Source organism: Cherax quadricarinatus, chromosome 31, assembly GCF_038502225.1.
Source record: "Cherax quadricarinatus isolate ZL_2023a chromosome 31, ASM3850222v1, whole genome shotgun sequence".
Taxonomy (NCBI): domain Eukaryota; kingdom Metazoa; phylum Arthropoda; class Malacostraca; order Decapoda; family Parastacidae; genus Cherax; species Cherax quadricarinatus.
The window spans coordinates 18,514,454-18,541,736 of NC_091322.1; the positions used below are offsets into that span (position 1 = coordinate 18,514,454).

Sequence of the window (27,283 nt, forward strand, 5' to 3'; positions counted from 1 at the left end):
GATAAGATAAGATTTCGTTCGGATTTTTAACCCCGGAGGGTTAGCCACCCAGGATAACCCAAGAAAGTCAGTGCGTCATCGAGGACTGTCTAACTTATTTCCATTGGGGTCCTTAATCTTGTCCCCCAGGATGCGACCCACACCAGTCGACTAACACCCAGGTACCTATTTGCTGCTAGGTGAACAGGACAACAGGTGTAAGGAAACGTGTCGAAATATTTCCACCCGCCGGGAATCGAACCCGGGCCCTCCGTGTGTGAAGCGGGAGCTTTAGCCACCAGGGCACCGGGCCACCCCAAAGGGATCTGGACAGGCTGCAGACCTGGTCCAGCAATTGGCTCCTGGAGTTCAACCCCACCAAGTGCAAAGTCATGAAGATTGGGGAAGGGCAAAGAAGACCGCAGACGGAGTACAGTCTAGGGGGCCAGAGACTACAAACCTCACTCAAAGAAAGAGATCTTGAGGTGAGTATAACACCAGGCACATCTGAAGCACACATCAACCAAATAACTGCTGCAGCATATGGACACCTAGAAAACCTCAGAACAGCATTCTGACATCTTAATAAGGAATCGTTCAGGACCCTGTACACCGTGTACGTTAGGCCCATATTGGAGTATGCGGCAGCAGTTTGGAACCCACACCTAGCCAAGCACATAAAGAGACTAGAGAAAGTGCAAAGGTTTGCAACAAGACTAGTCCCAGAGCTAAGAGGTATGTCCTACGAGGAGAGGTTAAGGGAAATCAACCTGATGAAACTGGAGGACAGGAGAGATAGGGGGGACATGATAACGACATACAAAATACTGAGAGGAATTGACAAGGTGGACAAAGACAAGATGTTCCAGAGATGGGACACAGCAACAAGGGGACACAGTTGGAAGTTGAAGACACAGATGAATCACAGGGATGTTAGGAAGTATTTCTCCAGCCACAGAGTAGTCAGGAAGCAGAATAGTCTGGGAAGCGATGTAGTGGAGGCAGGATCCATACATAGCTTTAAGCAGAGGTATGATAAAGCTCACGGTTCAGGGAGAGTGACCTAGTAGCGACCAGTGAAGAGGCGGGGCTAGGAGCTTGGACTCGACCCCTGCAACCTCAACTAGGTGAGTACAACTAGGTGAGTACACACAGGTGATCAGATAATCAGGCTGAGGAAAGAAGATGGGGAACTCACAAGAAATGATCAAGAGGTATGAGAGGAGCTCAACACGAGATTTAAGGAAGTATTCACAGTGGAGACAGGACAGAGGGGGGACACCGACAGGGAATACACCAACAAGTGCTGGATGACATGCACACAACTGAGGAGGAGGTGAAGAAGCTGGTAAGTGACCTTGATACCTCAAAGGCAATGGGACCAGACATCTCCCCATGGGTCCTCAGGGAGGGAGCAGATATACTGTGTGTGCCATTAACCATGATCTTCAACACATCCCTTGAAACAGGACAACTACCTGAGGTACGGAAGACCGCAAATGTAGTTCCCATTTTTAAAAAAGGAGACAGAAAAGAGGCACAAAATTACAGACCAATGTCACTGACGTGTATAGTATGCAAAGTCGTGGAGAAGATTATCAGGAGGAGAGTGGTGGAGCACCTGGAATGGAACAAGATTATAAACGATAACCAGCACGGATTCATGGAAGGCAAATCCTGTGTCACAAACCTTATGGAGTTTTATGACAAAGTTACAGAAGTAAGACACGAGAGGGGTGGGTCGATTGCATTTTCTTGGACTGCAAGAAGGCCTTCGACACAGTTCCTCACAAGAGATTAGTGCAGAAACTAGAGGATCAGGTGTGTATAACAGGAAGGGCACTGCAATGGATCAGAGAATACCTGACAGGGAGACAACAACAAGTCATGGTATTGGATGAGGTACCACATTGGGCACCTGTGACGAGTGGGGTCCCACAGGGGTCGGTCCTAGGACCAGTGCTATTTTTGGTATATGTGAATGACATGATGGAAGGGATAGACTCAGAGGTGTCCCTGTTCACAGATGATGTGAAGTTAATGAGAATTAAATCAGATGAGGATCAGGCAGGACTTCAAAGAGGCCTGGACAGGCTGGACATGTGGTCCAACAACTGGCTTCTTGAATTCAACCCTGCCAAATGCAAAGTCATGAAGATCGGAGAAGGGCAAAGAAGACCGCAGACAGAGTATAGGCTAGGTGGCCAAAGACTGCAAATCTCGCTCAAGGAGAAAGATCTTGGGGTGACCATAACACCGAGCATGTCTCTGGAGGCACACATCAACCAGATAACTGCTGCAGCATATGGGCGCCTGGCAAACCTGAGAATAGCGTTCCGATACCTTAGTAAGGAATCGTTCAAGACACTGTACACTGTGTACATCAGGCCCATACTGGAGTATGCAGCACCAGTTTGGAACCCACACCTGGTCAAGCACATCAAAAAATTAGAGAAAGTGCAAAGGTTTGCAACAAGGCTAGTTCTGGAGCTCAGGGGTATGTCCTATGAAGAAAGGTTGAGGGAAATCGGATTGACGACACCGGAGGACAGGAGGGTCAGGGGAGACATGATAACGACATACAAAATACTGCTTGGCATAGATAAGGTGGACAGACAGGTTGTTCCAGAGAGGGGACACAGAAACAAGGGGTCACAATTTGAAGCTGAAGACTCAGACGAGTCACAGAGATGTTAAGATAAGATAAGATAAGATTTCGTTCGGATTTTTAACCCCAGAGGGTTAGCCACCCAGGATAACCCAAGAAAGTCAGTGCGTCATCGAGGACTGTCTAACTTATTTCCATTTGGGACCTTAATCTCGTCCCCCAGGATGCGACCCACACCAGTCAACTAACACCCAGGTACCTATTTGCTGCTAGGTGAACAGGACCACAGGTGTAAGGAAACGTGTCGAAATGTTTCCACCCGCCAGGAATCGAACCCGGGCCCTCCGTGTGTGAAGCGGGAGCTTTAGCCACCAGGCCACCCACTGTTAGGAAGTATTTCTTCAGTCAAAGAGTCGTCAGGAAGTGGAGTAACCTAGCAAGTGATGTAGTGGAGGCAGGAAACATACATAGCTTTAAGACGAGGTATGACAGAGCTCAGGAAGCAGAGGACCTAGTAGTGATCAGTGAAGAGGCAGGGCCAGGAGCTGAGTCTCGACCCCTGCAACCACAATTAGGTGAGTACACACATACACACACACCTCATTAAATAGAATGACAAATTTTGAATCCATGGCCTAACAAACTTAATTACTATCAAACCCCATCCGTGGTATGGTTTGTTTGCAATCATGTCATTATGATTTCGTGAGTCAGTTAATTACTATTATTACAATCAAAACTAAGCACTAGCAAACCTAAAATTACTGTCCCAGCACTATATTGCTGAGCTACACTGCAGGTTCAAATCTTCTCACACCATTTAAATTGTTACATTAGTGTGGAAACTTATTCGGTCCTAAAGTTCCACAAGGCAAATACGTCGTATGAAGGCCCTAATATTCCACGGAAAGGCCGTCTGAGTTCTGCGGACCCTCACATCTACCCAAAACACATACATACACCCGGGTTGGCGAAGGTGGTTGGAAGGTACATTTTAATTGATAGACTGACCCTTCAAGGAAGAGGTTGGTAGTTTATACTGTTAGTACACTAATATTATTATTGATAAATTAGACACATGTGCAACTCTTGGGTATCTTATTGAGGAAACGTTTCGCCACACAGTGGCTTCATCAATCCATACGTAGGAGAAACTTGAAGAACAGGAGAAGAATGAGGTAATCAGTCCCTCAACCTTGAGTCGATGTGTTCAGTCCATCAATCTTGAATAGAATACGGCATATCAGCGGAGAAGCAGCTTATAAACCGTATGGCAGGAGAGGTGCAGCAGTCATAGGTCGTGTCACATTTGTTCAATGTGGAAGTAGGTCGTGCCCAAGAATTAGGCAAGCGAAGAATTCCTAAGTATTAAGATCCCAAGAAGTTGCAGTGTCTGACAGATTTGTAGATGAATGGTTCAGAGAACCGACATGTTGATAAATTAGACACATGTGCAACTCTTGGGTATCTTTATTGAGGAAACGTTTCGCCACACAGTGGCTTCATCAGTCCATACGTAGGAGAAACTTGAAGAACAGGAGAAGAATGAGGTAATCAGTCCCTCAACCTTGAGTTTCTCCTATGTATGGACTGATGAAGCCACTGTGTGGCGAAACGTTTCCTCAATAAAGATACCCAAGAGTTGCACATGTGTCTAATTTATCAACATGTCGGTTCTCTGAACCATTCATCTACAAATATTATTATTATTGAGGCAACTGTAGATAATAATGTAGTCCTAAGACCTTAATGTTGGTAGGAATAAGGTCTTATCTAGGCAAACACTAGGTTATATTAGATAGGGAGAACTTGCAGCCCAAGTCTGAACGTTGAGGCACGGGGTTTGAGACACCAATACCTCCTCCTTTGTCGAAACCCGGAGCGAGGCACACCACCGTGAACAGCAGGGCGGCGCCCCATGTGTCTACACAAACTAGGCCCTGGGGAAATCTGGTGGAGGCACCTTGAAGAACCGTATATGACCTCTGTCAGGCCCATACAGTAAGACAAGACCTCCCTTTCTTTCTCAGTATTCTGGCCAGTTTCTTGGGGAAATTGCGAGTGAGTTGAGCTGTTGGTCTTTGTGCAGTCAGACAGCCGAAGGTTAGTATGTACCGGCGTCCTCTCGTTGTTAAAGAAGCTAGTGTCACTTCCAGCATAGTTATACTAGGGGATACTCACCCCTTGGAAACAGGAATTTCTGAGGTGCAGGTAGGTCACTAATACCAACTGAATATTGCAGGAATTAAGGTTCCCGGCTGCACGTGGATTTGGAGGGAAAGTCCAGAGGGGCTATATTGGTGCTTGCAGGCAAGATTCCTTGCATCATCAGTCATTTATGGAAATGTGTCATATAAGCCACTTGTGAGGCTGAGGTACCAGCCTCAGGGCTCGGTGTCAACAGAGCTTGCTAGGGTAGACAACTCACACGGATGCAGTCCAGACAAATTTCCACAGTGGTCCTTCGCAACCGTGATGTGGAATAGCTAAGTTAACATAGCTAGGCCACAGAGATTAACAAAGTTAGGTTAAATTAGCACACCTAGGCCCAGAGACTTACACAGAGGCTAGGCCAAGCTGACTATACACAGAAGTTATTATTTACATTCCTCTTCAAGGGGGGCTCCTTGGCGTGGTGAAGAGGCTCTTGGTCTGAGGAATTAGACCTATCGGTCTTCTTCCTCAGACCGAACCTAATTACCCCCCAATCTCCCCTCCCCTATCCCATCCTCCCCATCCTCCCCTTTTTCCTTTCCTCCTCCTCCTCCCCACTCCTCCCTTTTGCCCTTCCTCTTTTTGTCCTTTGGGATTTCTCCCACAGGCACGCTAGTTCCTAGGTAGAGGAAAGGACACCGGGGTCGATCCCATTCCGTTGAGGTTTCTTGGCGGTGGCGTAGTTTGCCGTGGAATCTGGATTGCCTAGGGATGTCCCGATCCCTCTCCGGTATCCCGGAGTAGCTTTGGGTGTCTTTTGGGCGACGGGTGTATCTCTGGAAGCCACCTTTCGGATTCCGGGGGTGGTGGCTGAAGGAGGTATGCTTTGTGGCGGATATCCGGCCGCCCTCTCTTTTGTCCACCGAGGTAGCTCGGCAGATGTGAGGTTGCTATCCCAGATTGCTGGTTTACTGGCATGAAGGGTAGGGTATGGCACGGGTTCCATGCTGCATCTGCGCTACTAGCGGTGTCGAGTCCTCTTGGGCGCGGAGGGAGATTTCTGGCCCTTTCATTCCTCCTAGGAACTATCCCTCCCCGGTCCCCCCTTTTTTTTTCTTTTTTTTATTTTTATTTTCTTTTCTTCTTTCTTTTTTTTTCTTAAAAACAAAAAGAAAGAAGTAACCTAACCATGGCAGCCCTAGTCCATGAACCTGGTACCCCCGGGCCCCTTCTTGATACCGCACCCCGTTCTGACCCCGCCTCGTCTTTGGACCACTCTTCAGACATTCCTCATGCCTCTGTACCTATTGCCGGTGCTGTTTCCTCACCTGCTTCAGGTACTGAGGCCTCGACTGACTCCTTCGATTTATCAGACCTTCGCTCTCCTCTGACTATGCTTCCGGCCTCTCCCTCTACGGTGCGGCAATTTTCAAATCGCCGACCCGTTCCACGTCGGACCAACTCTGGTCCCACGCCTAAACGTCAACGACAATTACCTGCTGATGATACTTCTCCACCTTCACCTTCTCGTTCTTCTCAGAAAAGATCGACACGTCCTTCACTACCTTTCCACGCTCAGTTTCAGACTGAACAGTGGACTAAATTCTTCACTTTACGACCAACTTCCTCTACTGCCTATCTTTCTGACCATAGTATTGGCAAGGCACTCCTACGCCATGTTGGTAAAGATATTTCTTTTCATGCTCTTAAGAGCGGTACGCGCATCATTACCGTACAGAATGCTACCCAGGCTCGTGAGCTCTCTCGTCTTTCCCATATAGATACTGTTCCTGTCACCCTTGAAAAACATCATTCCCTCAATTCTTGTAGTGGTACCGTTATTCTGCCCCATACCATAGTTCAACAAAATTTCCAGACATGTGGCACCGACATTCTAGAACAGCTGGAACTCCAAGATCTCCCAATCCTCAAGGTAGACACTTACGTTCTTCCTGCCCGTGGGCGGAGACGATACCCTAGCAATGTGGCTCGTTTAACTTTTGACAGCCGAGAACTCCCATCCTCAGTTTATATAGCAGGACATCGGTTACAAGTTCGAAAGGTGATCCCTACACCACAACAGTGTAGAAATTGCTGGCGATTTGGCCATCCAGCGAAATATTGCAGATCTATCGCCGAATGCCCAGTCTGTGGTGCCGATGACCATTCTAATACGTCTTGCAATCGATCTCCCTCTTGCCTTAACTGTCATGAGGCTCACCCTTCGTACTCTCGCCGTTGTCAGGTCTATTTAAACGAGCGGGAAATCCGTTACCTCAAAGAGACAGAAGGTCTCCCTTATGCCATGGCAGTTTCTCATCTCCGCCTCCAAGGGAGACTCCCACGTGTTTCTTATTCCCGTGTTTCAAAACGTCCCCCCACTTCTGGTATCCCATCTTCTACACCCACCTCTGTGGTTACCTCTCCCATAATCACTCCTGTATCTAATCCTTTTGCTGTCCTCGGCTCAGACGTCCCTACTTCAACGCCTCAGTCTAATCTCGCTTCTTCGAGTTCTCTCTTACAAGCCTCAGTATCGACGAGACCTCGTATGACACCTCTTCCCAATCGTCCCTCTACTTCTCAAAAGTCAAAAAAAGGTCCGGTAACACCTCCTACCCATCTTCCACCTCCTCATTTTACCCTCCCTGTCTCTGTCCCTAGTTCTTCCCCTCTCACTGGCTCAGTTACAAGTGCAGAGGTTCACCCTCCTCCTCGTAATGTACCTTCCTCCCCTGTTCCCTCCCAAGTTTCTTCCTCTTCTGCCACCTCCCAGGTTCCTGTCTCTTCTGTCCCCTGCCATGCTTCTCCAGTTCCCTCCACCCTTTCGCCCCCCCCTACCTTGGTACAGTCCAATACAGTTCCAATCTTTACTCATCCTCCCCCTACCATTCCCAATATTGTCTCCCATACGACATCTCTGAATTCTGAAACACTTGAAGCAATCTCTGAATATATTGCAGAGACCAAACCATCAATGGACACTGATCCACCTTCCGCTCTTTCTCTCTCCTCTGCTCCATCTGCGCAACTCCTTTCTTCACAGCGCACCGTTCCTTCGCTGCTTGAACATTTTCCACTGCCTCCGCATGTGGACTTTTCTAACCCTCCTAGTCCGTAGGAACCCTTACCTGCGGATTTCAAGTATCTTTATCATTGCCATTCATGGCCTTTTTACAGTGGAATATACGTGGCCTCAGGGGTAATCGGGGTGAGCTTCAGATGTTACTCTCCCAGTTTGCCCCTGTTGGTGTTTGCTTACAGGAACCAAAATTACACTCTGCTGTTATTTCTCACATCTCAGGCTATAATTTATTGTATTCTTCAGATCCTTTTCCTGATGGGACCTTTAATGAAAGTGCCCTTCTTCTCCGCACTGATATTCCGTACCATCAACTATTTATTCATACTTCGCTGCATTACACAGCAGCCCGTATCCACTTACATAGGTGGTATACGCTCTGTTCTTTATATCTCTCTCCTTCTCGGGCATTATCTATTCCGGATTTTGCCTTCCTTGTTTCGTCATTACCGCCACCAATTCTGTTACTTGGTGATTTTAATGCCCACCATTTCCTCTGGGGAGGGTCTCACTGTGATTCCTGTGGAATTCAGTTAGAGGCTTTTCTTGCCACCCACCCCCTCCATGTTTTAAATACAGGTACTCACACCCATTTTGATCCTCGGACTCATACTCTCTCTTGCATCGATCTCTCAGTTTGCTCTTCCTCCGCCGCATTAGACTTTACTTGGTCTGTTCTCCCGGACTTACATGACAGTGATCATTTCCCAATCATTCTTACTTCCCCTTCATATTCGCCACCTCTTCGCACCCCACGCTGGCAATTTAATCGGGCAAATTGGAACCTTTACTCACACCTGACTGTTTTTAAAGAGGTTCCTTCTTCGTCCTCCATCGATGAGCTTTTACACCTATTCTCATCCTCCGTTTTCACCGCAGCTTCTCATTCTATACCCCAAACTTCGAGCAGGCATTCTCAGAAATGCGTGCCTTGGTGGTCTCCTGCTTGTGCTCGTGCAGTACGTTTGAAACGCGCTGCATGGGGCAGGTACCGGTACAATAGAACCACAGAGCGACTCCTTGATTTTAAACAGAAGCGTGCGATCGCTCGCCGTGTCATCCGTGACGCTAAACGCACTTGCTGGCGAGATTATGTCTCCACCATCACCTCTGCTTCCTCTATGAGTGCAGTCTGGAAAAAAGTACGAAAACTGAGTGGTAAATATTCTCCTGACCCGGCTCCTGTTCTGCGGGTTGCCGGTGTTGATATAGCAAACCCACTAGATGTTGCCAATGAAATTGGCAATCATCTGGTCCGTATTTCTCAGGGACTCCATCTATGCCCCTCATTTCTTTCCTCAAAGTCTGCCAGAGAGTTAGCACCCTTGGACTTTTCTTCTCTCAGAGAAGAACAGTATAATGTGCCTTTTACACTTCAAGAACTGGAGGCAACACTCTCAGCTTGTCGATCATCGGCAGCTGGGCCCGACGACATTCATATTCGTATGCTACAACATTTACATCAGTCAGCCCTTGCAGTCCTATTACGCCTTTACAATCTTATTTGGTCACAAGGAGTTCTTCCACAGCTGTGGAAATCCGCCATTGTTCTCCCTTTCCGCAAACCAGGCACTATGGGACATGAAACCTCCCACTATCGTCCCATTGCTCTTACCAGTGCAGTTTGCAAAGTAATGGAACGTCTAGTAAATAGACGTTTAGTGTGGTATTTAGAGACACACAACAGTCTCTCCACTCGTCAATATGGCTTTCGTAAGGGACGTTCTACCATAGACCCCTTACTGCGCTTGGATACGTATGTTCGTAATGCCTTTGCGAATAACCACTCAGTTATTGCCATATTTTTTGATCTTGAGAAGGCATATGACACAACTTGGAGGTATAATATTTTAGCCCAAGCCCACTCCTTAGGCCTTCGAGGCAATCTACCATCCTTCCTTAAGAACTTTTTAACTGACAGGCATTTCCGTGTTCGGGTTAATAATGTGCTCTCCCCGGACTTTATCCAAGCTGAAGGTGTCCCCCAGGGATGTGTTCTGAGCACAACACTTTTTCTCCTTGCTATTAATGATTTGGCCTCTAGTCTTCCATCAAATATTTGGTCATCACTCTATGTTGATGACTTCGCTATTGCCTGTGCAGGCGCTGACTGTCACCTCCTTACAGTTTCTCTCCAGCATGCAGTCGACCGTGTTTCCAATTGGGCCACCACACATGGGTTTAAATTTTCCAGCACTAAAACCCACCAAATCACTTTCACTAGACGCTCTGTCATCTCTGATCATCCTTTGTACCTCTATGGCTCACGTATCCCTGAACGTGATACAGTCAAGTTTCTGGGCCTCCTCTTTGATCGTAGGTTATCCTGGAAACCTCACATTACCTCTCTGAAGGCAACTTGTCACAGCCGGCTGAACCTTCTTAAAACCCTTGCTCATCTTTCGTGGGGAGCTGATCGTCGAACCCTCCTTCACCTACATTCCACCCTTATTTTATCGAAACTTGATTATGGTGACCAGATCTATTCAGCAGCATCTCCTGCTACTCTCTCTAGCCTTAACCCCATTCATCACCAAGGATTACGTTTATGCCTTGGTGCTTTTCGCTCTTCCCCTGTCGAAAGCCTCTATGCAGAAGCGAACGTTCCATCCTTATCCGATCGCCGTGATGCCCATTGCCTGCGCTACTATGTACGCTCTCATGATCTCCGCAATCCTTCCATTTATAGAATGGTCACTGATATTAGTAGACATTCTTTATTTGTTCGCCGCCCCTGCTTACTCCGTCCCTTCTCTCTTCGCCTTCATTCGCTCTTGTCTTCTCTTCAACTACCACCTTTCTATGTACATGTAGCATCACACTTTTCCCTACCCCCCTGGGAAGTTCCAGCTGTTCGAGTCTGTTCTTTCTCCCTCCCTTGCTCGAAAGCCCAACTGTCTACGGTCGCTTCCCGCTCTCTTTTTCTTGACCACTTTCACTCTCATTCTCATGCCATTGCTGTGTACACAGATGGCTCTAAGTCTTCTGACGGCGTAGGATTCGCAGCAGTGTTTCCGGACAGCGTCGTACAAGGGCATTTACTATCTTCAGCTAGTATTTTTACTGCTGAATTATATGCCATCCTTACAGCACTTATCCGTATTGCATCTATGCCTGTGTCATCATTTGTGGTTGTCTCAGACTCCCTTAGTGCTTTACAGGCTATAAAAAAATTTGATACACCTCACCCCTTAGTCCTTCGTATCCAACTTTGGCTACGCCGCATCTTTACTAAGCATAAAGATATTGTTTTTTGTTGGGTCCCTGGTCATGTTGACGTACAGGGCAATGAACAGGCAGACACTGCTGCGCGGTCAGCAGTACATGACCTACCAGTTTCTTATAGAGGTATTCCATGTACGGACTATTTTGCTGTAATATCTTCCCACCTTCAAACCCGTTGGCAACAACGTTGGTCTACTATGCTCGGCAACAAACTTCAGTCTATTAAACCGAGTATAGGTTACTGGCCGTCTTCTTATCACCAGTGTCGAGGTTGGGAGACTACTCTCTCCCGTCTTCGCATTGGCCATACTCGTCTTACTCATGGATATCTCATGGAGAGGCGTCTTGCTCCTCTCTGTGAGAATTGTCAAGCTCCATTATCAGTCAGCCACATTCTGTTGGACTGCCCACTTTATCAACGAGCACGCAGAATTTACCTCTGTCGTCGTCTTCGCCCCGCTGCTCTCTCTTTACCTTCCCTTCTCGCTGATGGACCCACCTTTCATCCGGACTCTCTCATTGACTTTTTGACAACGACTGACTTACTCCACAAATTTTGATACTTTCAGCCCTTTCTACTTGTATCTCTTGCTACCCTCTACCCCCGTACTATCCCCTGCCCCGCTGTTTTCTGTACCCTGCTGATCATCCCCCCTCCCTTCTGCCATCCAATTCCCTTGCTTCCTTCCCTACCCTGCAGCGCTGTATAGCCCTTGTGGCTTAGCGCTTCTTTTTGATTATAATAATAATAATAATTATTTACATTAATTTACAGGTAGGCTAGAGAAGCTTGTGAATTTAATTAGTTACAGTGATTACAAGTAAACCAGGGTTTACTTGTAATCACTTGTACGTTAATTACTTACAGTGGATTTGCAAGGTAGCCACAGATATGCTAGGCTTGTACAATATTTACAACAGTTATAGTAGCTAGATCAAGATTTAGCCTAGTTATTATTTACAGTGAATTCTAAAGCCAGGTTTAGTCTATAGCTGCATACTAGTTAGGTTAGGATTTACCTTATCCAACCAACCACGCAAGACTAAGTAAGCTGGGCACAGTTAGGCCAAGCTGTTTACACACATTATTTATTTACTGTTTCCTAATTTGAATTGTTGAATTTATTTGTGCTGATCAAGTGAATTTTAATTTGTAAAGACTGCATTTTTATTGTGTGATTTTCATTATCATTGACATTTTAATGTGCGATTTGTGATTTGTACCAGAGTCTAGCCTTAAGTCCTCTAATTATTTGCTGACGTTGTACAGGAAATTGCTAGGTTAAGCTTTCACATCGATATACATTTTAGTTGGGTTTGAGAGCTAACAGTGTGCATTTTAATTCAGAGTAGTCAATATAATAAAGGGAGTCCTTAAGCTTCTCGAGGAGCCTTGAGACTCATTCATTCTTGCTTAATACCACTTTGTGCTGTGGGGTGGGCTAATTGAAGTACAAATTAGTGCCGTGCTCTTAACTAAACCTCGACGATGGCGGGTGAAGATGGAGTACCAGCTGTCTCAGCTGTAAGTCATCTAAAGCGGTCTATGGGAGCCTATAAGGGACGCCTAAACAAAGCACGTGAGGAGTGCCGTATTGCCAGGCAAGATCAGGATGTAGACAGTGATGAGCTAGAGAGTTGCCTGAAACCTTTGGAGGAAAGGCTGGAGGCCTTTGAGAAATCATTTATCCTTTATGAGACAGAGGCCTCTGCTGCAGGTGAGTCTGACGATACTGTCGAGGTAGCTCGGAAGGAATGTGACAAACGAAGGGCAGAGTGTAAAACAGAGATGAAACTCTGCAAACAGTTAATAAAGACTTTGAAGGCCGGTATGGCAGGGGCAGCAAATATTTCAGGGAGCATGAACAGCTGCAAGCCTGTTGATGTGTTGCCCAGATTGCCCCAATTGAATTTACAAACGTTCGACGAAACCTTAACAGAGTACACTGCTTTCTGGGATCAGTTTCAAGCCCAGACAGATGACAGAGACGATTTGTCAGATGCCATCAAATTACAGTATTTACGATCACAGCTCAAGGGTAAAGCCTTAGACTTGGTCCGGCATTACCAAACCACTGACACTAATTACCAACATGCCAAAGACCAATTAAAGGACATGTTTGGCAACACTGAGGAGATGACACTCTTCAGGTCACTTGTTCTATCTAGGCTGGAATATTGCTGCACTCTAACAGCACCTTTCAAGGCAGGTGAAATTGCTGACCTAGAAAATGTACAGAGAACCTTCACGGCCCGCATAACGGAGATAAAACACCTCAATTACTGGGAGCGCTTGAAGTTCCTGAACCTGTATTCCCTGGAATGCAGGCGGGAGAGATACATGATTATATACACCTGGAAAATCCTAGAGGGACTAGTACCGAACTTGCACACGAAAATCACTCACAACGAAAGCAAAAGATTTGGCAGATGATGCAACATCCCCCCAATGAAAAGCAGGGGTGTCACTAGCACGTTAAGAGACCATACAATAAGTGTCAGGGGCCCGAGACTGTTCAACTGCCTCCCAGCATACATAAGGGGGATTACCAATAGACCCCTGGCTGTCTTCAAGCTGGCACTGGACAAGCACCTAAAGTCGGTACCTGACCAGCCGGGCTGTGACTCGTACGTTGGTTTGCGTGCAGCCAGCAGTAACAGCCTGGTTGATCAGGCTCTGATCCACCAGGAGGCCTGGTCACAGACCGAGCCGCGGGGGCGTTGACCCCCGGAACTCTCTCCAGGTAAACTCCAGATAAAGGTAGCTATACTTTATCGATTGTTGGGCCTAGAGGCTTGTCACCATGACCGTCAGAGCCTAGAGAAGTTCCGAATCGAAGTTATGAGTTTGACAAATAGTCTTAAAGATTTACATGACTGGGGTAAGTCAGAATGGTTCATCAGTCAGGCGATTCAGAGGAAACCGGCTGGCACTACAGTGCATGAGCTACACTTAAAATATCGGACAAACCGGTTCACAATACAACAAATTGTTGAGGGGTTGGGAGATCTCGTTTCTCATTTGAGTATAGGTGAGAGAGAAAAGTCACCACCATCACCACATAAAAACACAGATAGTTACTCAAAGATCTCGGGAGATCAATCTAAAGCTCATTAGACTAACATTGGAGTGTACTATGGCAAAGAAGTGTCTAAGGCAAGAACCTCTAAGCAGAACCTCAGAGGCACTCATGCCAGAATATGTGTGTTCTGCGAAGGCGAACACACTAGCACGAGTTGCTCTGAGTATACAACACTGAGCAGTAGGCAACGGAGACTAAAGGAGTTGAGATTCTGCTTCAAATGTTGTGGGGAACACTTTGCCAGAGACTGTGACGCCCAGCTCAGTGAGTGTCGAGGCTGTTGCAGAAGTAAGCACCATACTGCACTATGTCCCAATAATTTAAAGGAACCCCAGGCTAGTAGGGATATCTCTCAGGTAGAGATAGAAAGTGAGTCCGAGCCTGAAATGGTATCCAACGTGATTAGCGGGAGTGAAGTCTCTAATCTAAGTGAGAATCACAGAGGTGCTGCCCTACCTACAGTCATGGCAGAGGTTGTGAATGGGCACATGTCCGAAACAACCCGATTATTCTTTGACTCTGGAGCACAAGTATCCTTGATAACAAAGACTCCAACAACATGCTCACTGGAGAAGCCAGGTATAGATACTCAAAAATCAGGGACAAAGGAATTAATGTACAATTGCTATGGATCCCATCACACATTGGATTACTCCTTCATGATAAAGTTGATATGTTAGCCAAGAAGAGTACCCAGAAGGAGAATGTAGAATATAACTTTGGTATATCTGTGTCTAGCATTAGGAATAATATTAGGAGAGAAGTAAATAACGAAAATGATTGTTATAGGAATGCAGTTAGAAGCTTGAGTAGATCTATAACCCACTATGATAATATGAACATAGATAAGTATGTTTATGGAGCAACGTGCAATGTGAACAGACTGACTGATGTTGTAGTGGCCAGACTTAGGCTTGGTTACAAGTACTTCTGGCAGTTTGGGAGACACACAGATGATGATCAAATAATGTAAATTATGTGATCAGGCATATGGTCACTGTCTTGAACACTATGTGCTTAATTGTCCACTTTTTGAGGAATACAGAGATAGACAGTAAAACAACCTATGTGACATGTTAAGATATCTTATTAATGAAAATAAGATACCAGATATACTAAGCAGATTTCCTAAATTTGCTTGTAACAAATAATTGAACTATAGATATGTAGATATAAATCCATATGTATTCCTGTTAACCCTTTGGGGCCTAGTTCCTAGGCCTTTTGTGTATCCATACGCTCTTGCGCTACCGTCCACAGGATGGATATGGGGTGCACAATAAACTAGCCACTTCGGTGGCAAAAATCTAAAGAAGTTGGTGGCTAAATTAAAGTTGAAGATCACCAGAAAGGTTAGTATGACATTGGGAGGGGCTGTAAGTCAGGTCCCACCCAAATCTTACGATGTTGTGGATGTCACAGCTAAATTAGGTGGACATTGCAGACACATTACAGCCTTGGTGGTAGAGACGTTACCCACGGCAATTACAGCGAGAGGTCTTGCTGCAGCAGCCAAGCGATTGAAAGACCTTGGCGTGAAGCTGGCAGACCAGGGAATTACCACTGACACACTCAGAAATGTAGGTATTCTGGTGGGAGCCAACCAGATAGATGACTTCCTGTCTACACGATGGACGTTTAGGGAAGGAATTGGTTTATACAGATCCCCAGTAGGATACATCATAGGTGGCTGGATTCCACCTGAATTCCATGCCATGCCAGAGAGGAAAGAAGCTGTCTCCATGGTAGCTGGGGGAGTAGTGATAATGAGGATCAATCTACACGATGAACCACCAGGTAAGCTGAACCAGGTAGGGAGTGACACTCAGCCACCTTGGGAAAACACTTTTATGGGGTACATAAAGAGGAAGATAGATTGCCATTAAATCCACATCTACCCAAAACACATACATACACCCGGGTTGGCAAAGGTGGTTGGAAGGTACATTTTAATTGATAGACTTACCCTTCAAGGAAGAGGTTGGTAGTTTATACTGTTGGCACACTAATATTAGGATTATTGAGGCAACTGTAGATAATAATAATGTACACCTAAGACCTTTATGTAGGTAGGAATAGGGTCTTATATAGGCAAATACTAGGCTATATTAGCTAGGGAGAACTGGCAGCCCAAGTTTGAACATCGAGGCACGGGGTTTGAGACACCAGTGCTTCCTTCTTTCTTGAAACTCCGAGCGAGGCACACCACCGTGAACAGCAGGGCGGCGCCCCATACTAGGCCCTGTGGGAAATCTGGTGAAGGCACCTCGAAGAACCGTAGATGACCTCTGTCAGGCCCATACAGTAAGACAAGACCTCCCTTTCTTTCTCAGTATTCTGGCCAGTTTCTGGGGGAAATTGCAAGTGAGTTGAGCTGTGGGTCTTTGAGTAGTCGGACGGCCGAAGACCAGTATGTACCGGCATCCCCTCATTGTTAAAGAAGCTAGTGTCACTTCCTGCATAGTTATACTAGGGGATACTCACCCCCTTGGAAACAGGAATTTCTGAGGTGCAGGCAGGTCACTAATACTGACTGAATATTGCAGGAATTAAGGTTCCCGGCTGCACGTGGATTTGAAGAGGAAGTCCAGAGGGGCTAAAGCTTAGGGAGGCTGAAGACTGGGATATATTTTCCAGCACCAATTAAGTTAGTCCTTTATTCGTGCTTGCAGGCAAGATTCTTTGCAACATCAGTTATTTATGGAAATGTGTCATATAAGCCACTTGTGAGGCTGAGGTACCAGCCTCAGGGCTCGGTGTCAATAGAGCTTGCTAGGGTAGACAACTCACACAGAGGCAGTCCAAACAAATTTCCACAATTAGTTTATTATGACCTTTCAGCACATATACCAAAATATACCACTTAGCTCTCTTAGAGCCTAGTACCTTGGCCTCTACATATGCTCTTAGAGCATTATGGTCCACACAATGAGCATGGGGTGTATTAGGTATGTACTTTGAAGGCAAAATTATAATGAATAAATCGTAACACCGTGGCTGGAAATATTCATAATTAACTCACATTTGAGAACTGGAAACAAGATGGTGTGATTTATCAGTCTGAATCACTATGTTTGGAGATGATGGACAGAAACATCTGCTTTGAAAGCTGAATGTGAATGACCTGTTTTCACATAAATTAACCTTCTGTATCAGTTCCTTAAAATGTAAAAGGAAGTGGAGACATCATGTTTGAGAGCAATGTCAGGTGTGAATATCATGCGGGGAATTCTGTGCGTAGAAATTAAAATACAATGTGGAGGTGACCGAGGGGTATGATTCGGAGAACTGATGAGGGGTTGAGGTGGTTTGGGTATGTAGATAGGATGGATAGGGATAGATTGATGAAGAGGATGTATAAATCTGGGGTGGAAAGGGGGGAGGGGACATCCAAGGAATGGTGGGAGTACAACATGCTTTCGAGCTGAAGAACTAATACCTCAAACTCCCCCTTCACACTGATTTTCTCTGTACCGAGTAAAGCAACTGGTTGGTGAAATGTTTCCACAATAAATGATGCCCAAGTGTTGTTAATATTACTGAAAGTATGTGCACTGCTTAATAAACTAGCTCAAAATAACCAAATTTAGTCGATTCATATATGAGGGAGGCCTGGTCATGGTCCGGGCCGCAGGGGCGTTGACTCCCGGTATACCCTCCAGGTATAACGGTGCTCCCCTACCCCCACATTATGGGGATGGTACCTTCAAGGAAGGTTCTTTGATGCGGTGAGGGCTCTTGATTCAAGGAATTGGATATACCTTCATTTCTTTAAATCAGACGTGAGTGGTTACCATTCCTCCAGGCGGTGTATGACCCCTATGGGTTTCGAGCTTCCCCTTTTAATAATTTAGGGATAGTGCTCTCACTTTAAACCTATCCACTCATTCCTAGGGGTGCGAGAGTGCCGTGCATTCCTTAAAACCTATCCACTCATCCCGTGGTCTGGGGGCTAAAGCTCTCTCTTCACACGGGAGAGTCCGGGTTCAGTTCCCGGCAAGGATAGAAACATTGGGCGTGTTTCTTTACACCGGTTGTCTAATGGGTACCTGGGTGTTAGTCGACTGGTGTGGGTTGCATCCTGGGAACAAAACTGGCCTAATTTGCCCGAAATGCTCAGCATAACAAGTGACTTTCTATATAGTTGTATGTTATTGATGTCAGCTAATCCTGTACTTGTAGAAATAAAGATATTATTATCAGGGGTGCGAGAGTACCGTACCTTCAACAACCATTGGCGCACTAGAGATGTGTGGACCACCGTTTGAGTCACTGTCCTAGCCAGTGTCCAGGTCATATCCACAAGGCTACCCAGCCACTTATTTTTCTTCACTCACAAGCTTGTTGTAAACTTTTGCACATATTTTGTGTCCAATGTACAAAGTTTGACAAAACAGTCATTATTGTTAAGCTCTATGAAACATATAGGTTTGGCGCATTTTATGTGAGTATACATTTTATGTGAGTTTGATAGGAGTGAATGGAGACAAATGGTTTTTAATACTTGACGTGCTGTTGGAGTGTGAGCAAAGTAACATTTATGAAGGGGTTCAGGGAAACCGGCAGGCCGGACTTGAGTCCTGGAGATGGGAAGTACAGTGCCTGCACTCTGAAGGAGGGGTGTTAATGTTGCAGTTTAAAAACTGTAGTGTAAAGCACCCTTCTGGCAAGACAGTGATGGAGTGAATGATGGCGAAAGTTTTTCTTTTTCGGGCCACCCTGCCTTGGTGGGAATCGGCCAGTGTGATAAAAAAAAATACAACAATATTAATGTAATTATTTTAACTGCTAAACTCTTATGGGTCATACAGCACTGTGAAAATATCTGTGAGGTTATAAAAGGCCCAAGGGAAGTGCTTTGATGTCAGTGAGGGGGCTCTTGATACAAGGAACTGGACTCCTCATCTCCTTCCTGTGGATCGAACCAGAAAGCCTCGCAGCCTCCCCGGGAGCTGTCTGAACCCTTACAGGTTTAGCACTCCCCAGGAAAATAAAAATTCCTCCTACCAAAAATGTCTGAATTATCACTTATCTACCACAATTATTTTTTAATTACTGCTTACATTTAATTAATGGTTCATGCATAATGAAGCAAGAGGTGGGTGAGTTACCTGGACTGAGGTGACAGAGGTGAACTGGTAAGCTCTCAGCACCAGGTAGTTAGCTTCCACGTCGACGGCGGCCAACACGAAGTACTTGAGGCCCTTAGTTCGAACCACTCGCAGGAGGGAACCCTCACCGGAGCGGCAGGCCAACCACGTCGTGTATACCAAACACAGCAGCACGTAGTTGATGAAGCTCACCGCTAGAGGGAAGGAAAAGGGTTTGTTAGTGCGCCAATACCAATAGAACAGACGTATTGGTGGTTAACAGGTAAAGTACATGGTTCCTTCTGGCTATATGTACATAATTGCTAATTACTGTGTACGTGTCTACCAGTAAAACTTGTAACCAGCAAAGATAAAGAACTGGAAGACCATTCCCTCTCGCCGTACTTTCTTGTTTTCAGAATAAATCGGTAAGGAATAGGACGAAAGGGATTACTAAAAAATCTCCATTACCTCTATTTTTCTAGCCCATGGCTGGAGTAGAGAGTAAACTCTCCATTCTTCCCTTTCTCACCCTGTTCCACGCAACAGATCAAAACCACCATTAGCTTTTACACGAAACTACGTGCAAATGAACTTTGGAACAGAGGCGTGTACCAGACTCAGTAAGAAGAGCTGGGGGAGGGGATATTAAAGGCTTCAAGCCAAACTGCCGAAACAACCAGCTTTCTTTTCATATACACACACACACACCATCGACAATTTAGGCTTGGTTACAAGTACTTCTGGCAGTTTGGGAGACACACAGATGATGATCAAACTAAATGCAAATTATGTGATCAGTATGTGTGCTCAAATTGCAAATAAATAAATAAATAAATAAATAAATGTGATCAGGCATATGGTCACTGTCTTGAACACTATGTGCTTAATTGTCCACTTATTGGGGAATACAGATATAGACAATATAATAACCTATGTGACATGTCAAGATATCTTATTAGTGAAAATAAGATACCAGATATACTAAGCAAATTTCCTAAATTTGCTTGTAACAGATAAGTGAACTGTAGATATGTAGATATAATGCCTTCCACCCCCCCCCCCATATGTTTAGCGCTCCCCCTTGTTATACCCATTTACTCCTGGGGGGTCTGGTTCCTAGGCCTTTTGTGTATCCATATGCTCTCGCGCTACCGTCCACAGGATGGATATGGGGTGCACAATAAACTAGCCACTTCGGTGGCAAATTCTAATCTGGTGAGGGACTCATGATCCAAGGAATTGAACTCGTCTTCTCCTTCCTTGAATCAAACATAATTACTTTCATTCCCTCGGGGTTCAGGGCGTTCTCCTAATTATAACAATACGATTATATTTGGAGTTAAGGAAAAAAATCACATTAAAAAAATACTGTATACCGTACAAGAAGACCTGGATAACTTAAGCAAATATAGTTACAGGTGATGCATGGAATTTAATGTGCCTTGTAAGGGACACAGGAGAAAATATTCCACATAAGGAAAATACAGTTTGTGATCAAATGTATCCTCCGGGTTTAGCGCTTCCCCCTTGATTATAATAATAATAATAATGTGATCAAATGTCTGAGGTGGACTCCAGTAATACTGAATTATTGTTATTATTACACTGGAACATTAAACCTTAATTTATATGCTAATATATGTTATAAAAAGTTGACAACGTGCATTAGGCCAAAATTAGAATAAATAGTGGTAGTGTGGAACCCTCCCTACACGAAGTGCAATATATGTAAATCCAAAGACATGCGACAAGGGTTCGCAAAAAATAAAGATAATTCCAGAGGAAATAAGACGCCTAATGTTAGAAGTGGTTAATAACCCGAAGAAAATATTTTTCAACCCGTGTTTTCTACGAGGAAGATTTACCACTTGTATATAACATGAGTTGAAGTTAATTCTCCCGTGAAGAGACTGATAAAAACAAACGTTGAACCTGTGGTTCACAGCAGAACCTGACGGTGTTGGGGAACCAACACAAGCTGAAGTTTAATCCTCTTCGATCAAAATGTTAATTACACTGCCAACATTATTTTTTTTAATCCAGTTCAGAAGCCTACTTGGTTTGACGAGCTTATTGACTCTTTATCACCTAAGGTTTTTTTTATCTTATGATAAATAATTTGATAGGCTTAAGAATCACATGATTAGTTTTTTCGCTGCAAGTGATTAAAGCAATAACAAAAATTTTTTTACACACACACACACACACACACACACACACACACACACATACACACACACACACAGATAGGATGTTCCAGAGAGGGGACACAGGGACAAGGGGTCACAACTGGAAGCTGAAGACTCAGACGAGTCACAGGGACGTTAGGAAGTATTTCTTCAGTCATAGAGTTGTCAGCAAGTGGAATAGCCTAGCAAGTGAAGTAGTGGAGGCAGGAACCATACATAGTTTTAAGAAGAGGTATGACAAAGCTCAGGAAGCAGAGAGAGAGAGGATCCAGTAGCGATCAGTGAAGAGGTGGGGCCAGGAGCTGAGTCTCGACCCCTGCAACCACAATTAGGTGAGTACAATTAGGTGAGTACACACACACACACACACACACACACATACACACACACACACATACACACACACTCACACACATACACACACACACACACATACACACACATACACACACACACTCACACACGCACACACGCACACACACACACACACACACACACACATACACATACACACACGCACACACACACACACACACATACACAATCACACACACACACAAACACACATACACAAGCACACACACTCACACACACACACGTGCACACACGCACACACACTCACACACACACACACACACACACACACACACACACACACACACACACACACACACACACACACACACACACACACACACACACACACACACACACACACACACACACACACACACACACACACACACACACACACACACACATACACACAGTGGAATAGACAAGGTGGACAAAGACAGGATGTTCCAGGGAGGGGACACAGAAACAAGAGGCCACAATTGGAAGTTGAAGACACAAATGAGTCAGAGAGATATTAGGAAGTATTTCTTCAGTCATAGAGTTGTAAGGCAGTGGAATAGCCTAGAAAATGACGTAGTGGAGGCAGGAACCATACACAGTTTTAAGACGAGGTTTGATAAAGCTCATGGAGCGGGGAGAGAGAGGACCCAGTAGCAACCGGTGAAGAGGCGGGGCCAGGAGCTAAGACTCGACCCCTGCAACCACAAATAGGTGAGTACACACACACACACACACACACACACACACACACATATATATATATATATATATATATATATATATATATATATATATATATATATATATCAAAATAACAGAAATTTCCACAACATTTACATGACAGTTTTCAGAATTTTTTCCGCTGATATTCAGTATGGTTGTCTCACGCCGGTCACCAGCAATAGTCAAGCTGATCATCAAGTATCATTCAGTATGGTTGTCTCACCCCGGTCACCAGCAATAGTCAAGCTGATCATCAAGTATCCATGATGGCTGCGTCTTGGTGAAATTGTTCACCATGGGATTGTACTTCACTGAAACTGAACGTGTTGTTGTAGCAACACTAAGTTTAGATTTGACTTTATCGTCTAAACATTAGTCAGAAACAAATGGTTTTAAACGTAAACTGAAACCAATGTAATACACTGTGGAAATAGTCCAAAGTTGTACTCAGTTCTGAAGAAAATTAGAGTCTAATTTAAACAATCGGCTGATTCTCAATATTCTGCAGCTCTGGAGACTCGTGGTCACTCTGACTCCAGGATACTTGTATATTCAGTTTTATATATGCGAACCACTGTCTCTAATTATTCGAATTCACACATTGATTTAGGGCTTCAACATCTAGATTCCACATTTATTTTCACGCTGGTTTTAGATTTCTATGGCCCTCAAGGGTTTATCGCTTCTTCTCTAATTTACTAACATTGATTTTAAATTCCCAACCATCGGACTTAAGATTGTGCCTTTAGTTTCATAACTTTCTTAGCTTCTAAAAACATGTGCAATTTTCTCTAAATTTACTAGTACAATACAAGCTCAGTCTTAAAACTTCGCAGTCAACTCGGGTCTGTAGATTATTATTATAAACATAACTAAGCGCTAATCAGGTCTTTGGAACTTCACAATCTATATCAACAATGGCCAAATGTCACCACCTGTAACTTAGACCGATCCAAAATCTATTTGCATGGGCAAGAGTATATCTGCAGTATTTTAAAAATCTCATCTCTTCCAAAGGTAGGGGGCCGGTGAAGGGCTCTTGATCCAAAGAATTAGAGCTACCCTTCCTTAACCCAAAGTTTAGTGTTCCTTCCCCCTCCCCACCCCACCATGAATCCCCTCAAGGGAGGTTCCTTGATGGTGAGAGACTCTTAATTCAGGGAATGGGATCTATGCTCCAGTTCCTTGAGTTGAGTCTGAATGCCTTCCATCCCCTCCACAGGCGGTAATCCCTACGGGTTTAGCGATCTCCCATAATCCCCACCATGAAATATAAGTAACAAAGGCACCAGTACGTATCCAGGGCATTTAAACTACCCAATTCTCTCCATCTACAGGGGCCTAAATACTAGTGACCCTTATGGATTTAGCGCTGAGTTATGATTATATTAAGAATAAATACTCGTACCCCCCCGTCATTCCTTCTGTCCTCAAGAACTAGTACACAGGAAGCTATAGCACTACGAAATATCCAGTGTCCAAAAGTAAGCTCTATTTTTCCCCTTTCACCCACGCTCCCCAGCAACCCCCCCCCCCCCAACGCTCCCCAGCAACCCCCCCCCCACAGAAGACTAGAACCCCTGTAGGCTTTCTTCCCCACCCTCCCCCTCCTTACCTAGACGGCTATCAAGTACTTAGAGTAGTAAACGAGCTGGAAAATGTGAGTGTTAGAGTGTCAGAGAGAGACTCTCAAGCCGCCCACAAATAACCACCGCTGCCTCCCACGACCCCACACCAACTGTTATTATTACATTTATAGAAAAATAAAAGTCACAATACCTTAGCTGGAACGAGTGAACAATAACTACAGACGACTTTTCGGTCCGTCTTGAAAAATTGTCAAGTTATAATCGAGTAAGAGAAGCGCTGTATGACCCTTGTGGGTTTATCGCTTAGTTCTGATTGTAATAATAATAATAATAATAACCGGTAAGAGACGTACAAGAGTTGGGTATCTTTAATGCCGAAACGTTTGGCCTACTCAGCAGGCTTCTTCAGTCGAATATAGAGGCGGCGGCTTAAATAATGAACACAGCAAACTGATCACTTTAAAATTGCTTCAAGATAGAGGGACAGATCACCTCATATTTACATCAACACTGCTTCTGCCGTCTCCATTAAGCCGCCTCGGTATTCGACTGAGCTTGCTGAGAAGACGAAACTGTTGCACACGTGTCTTGCCCATCCAGTCATTAATGTCGTCACAAATAAGCGAGAATATGGGGAGAAGATCAGAATATATGTCGGAAGGAGGGAGGGAAGATGGAAAAAATAAAACAGGTTTACCTGGAGTTTACCCGGAGAGGGTTTCGGGGGTTAACGCCCCCGCGGCTAGGTCTGAGACCAGACCTCATGGTGGATCAGGGTCTGATCGACCAGGGTGTTACTGCTGGCCGCACGCAGGAGTAAACTGGAGAGAGAAAGACGCTCCCTCTACAGAAGACGACGAAGAGTCACTGAGCTCCTCAGGAGTGCAAGAATATCTGATACACGAAAGGAGGCGCTGACCAGGGAAGTGGAAACTATCGAACTTAAGTTAAATGACTCTTACAGGAACCAGGAGAGGCAGGAGGAGCTTAAAGCTATTAGTGAAATTGAAAGAAATTCAAAATATTTCTTTTCATATGCCAAAAACAAGGCAAATACCACATCTAGTATCGGGCCCTTACTCAGACAGGATGGGACTTACACAGATGACAACAAGGAAATGAGTGAAATATTGAAATCCCAGTACGACTCTGTGTTTAGTGAACCACTAATCAGTCTGAGGATCGACGACCCAAATGATTTCTTCATGAATGAGCCTCAAAACTCCATAAATGTATGCCAGATTTCCGACATTACCCTAACTCCGATAGATTTCGAGAAAGCCATTGACAACATGCCCATGCACTCAGCCCCGAGCCCAGACTCGTGGAACTCTGTTTTCATTAAGAACTGCAAGAAACCCCTCTCACGTGCCCTAAGTACACTATGGAGGAGGAGCTTGGATATGGGTGAAATTCCACAGTCACTTAAAACAACGGATATAGCCCCACTTCATAAAGGTGGCAGCAAAGCATTAGCTAAGAACTATAGGCCAATAGCTCTGACGTCCCACATCATAAAAATCTTTGAAAGAGTGCTAAGAAGCAGGATTGCAAATCACCTGGATTCCCAAAATCTGCACAATCCAGGGCAACATGGGTTCAGGGCAGGTCGCTCCTGCCTCTCACAACTACTGGATCACTATGATATGGCCTTGGATGCACTGGAAGAAAATCAGAATGCAGATGTAATATACACAGACTTTGCAAAAGCATTTGACAAATGCGATCATGGTGTAATAGCCCATAAAATACGTGCTAAAGGAATAACTGGGAAAATGGGGAGATGGATCTTCAACTTCCTAACAAATCGAACACAAAGAGTAGTGGTCAACAGAGTTAAATCGGAGGCTGCCATAGTGAAGAGCTCTGTTCCACAAGGCACAGTACTCGTCCCCATCTTATTTCTCATCCTCATATCAGACATAGACAGAGATATACACCACAGCACCGTATCATCCTTTGCGGGTGATACTAGGATCTGCACGAAGCTGTCATCTGCTGAGGACGCGGTTAACCTCCAAGAAAATATAAAAAAAAGTTTTCCAGTGGGCAACGGTGAACAATATGATGTTCAATGAGGACAAATTCTAACTACACCGTTATGGAAAACTGGAGGAGATAATAACTAGAACAGAGTATACTACTAACTCCGGCCATACAATAGAGAGGAAAAATAATGTAAGGGACCTGGGAGTAGTAATGTCTGAGGATCTCACTTTCAAGGATCACAACAGTGCCACAATCGCACGTGCAAAGAAAATGATAGGATGGATAATGAGAACTTTCAAAACGAGAGATGCCAAGCCAATGATGATCCTTTTCAAATCACTTGTTCTTTCTAGGCTGGAATACTGCTGTACATTAACATCTCCATTCAAAGCAGGTGAAATTGCAGATCTAGAGAGTGTACAGAGATCCTGTACTGCACGTATAAGCTCTGTCAAGCACCTTAACTACTGGGAACGCTTGGAAGCACTTGACTTGAACTCGTTGGAACGCAGGAGGGAGAGATATATCATAATCTACACTTGGAAAATCCTGGAAGGAATGGTCCCAAATCTGCACACAGAAATCACTCCCTACGAAAGTAAAAGACTGGGCAGGCGATGCAAAATGCCCCCAATTAAAAGTAGGGGCGCCATTGGTACACTAAGGGAAAACACCATAAGTGTCCGGGGCCCAAGACTGTTCGACAGCCTCCCATCAAGCATTAGGGGAATTGCCAATAAACCCCTGGCTGCCTTCAAAAGAGAGCTGGACAGATACCTAAAGTCAGTGCCGGATCAGACGGGCTGTGGCTCGTACGTTGGACTGCGTGCAGCCAGCAGTAACAGCCTAGTTGATCAGGCCATGATCCATCGGGAGGCCTGGTCATAGACCGGACCGCGGGGGCGTTGATCCCCGGAATAACCTCCAGGTAACGCACGCTGATGTATGAACCACAGCCTGGTTGGTCAGGTACTGACTTTAGGTGCCTGTCCAGTGCCTTCTTGAAGACAGTCAGGGGTATATTGGTAATCCTCCTTATGTATGCTGGGAGGCAGCTGAACAGTCTTGGGCCCCGGACACTTAATGTGTTGTCTCTCAATGTACTCGAGGCGCCCCTGCTTCTCTTCGGGGGAATGTTGCATCTCTTGCCGAGTCTTTTGCTTTCATAGGGAGTTATTTTCGTGTGCAGGTTTGATACCAATCTCTCCAGGA

General features: G+C 45.0%; 1 protein-coding gene across 2 annotated transcripts in view; it reads right to left on the reverse strand.

Moving 5' to 3' along the window:
- LOC128697421 (solute carrier family 35 member F1-like) overlaps positions 1 to 27,283 on the reverse strand; it is a 377,556-nt gene that overhangs the window by 55,552 nt on the left and 294,721 nt on the right. For both annotated transcript variants that reach the window (XM_070090232.1, XM_070090231.1), the window contains exon 3: positions 19,243 to 19,436. In XM_070090232.1, the coding sequence (XP_069946333.1) occupies positions 19,243 to 19,436 (194 nt within the window). The remainder of the gene's footprint in view (positions 1 to 19,242; positions 19,437 to 27,283) is intronic.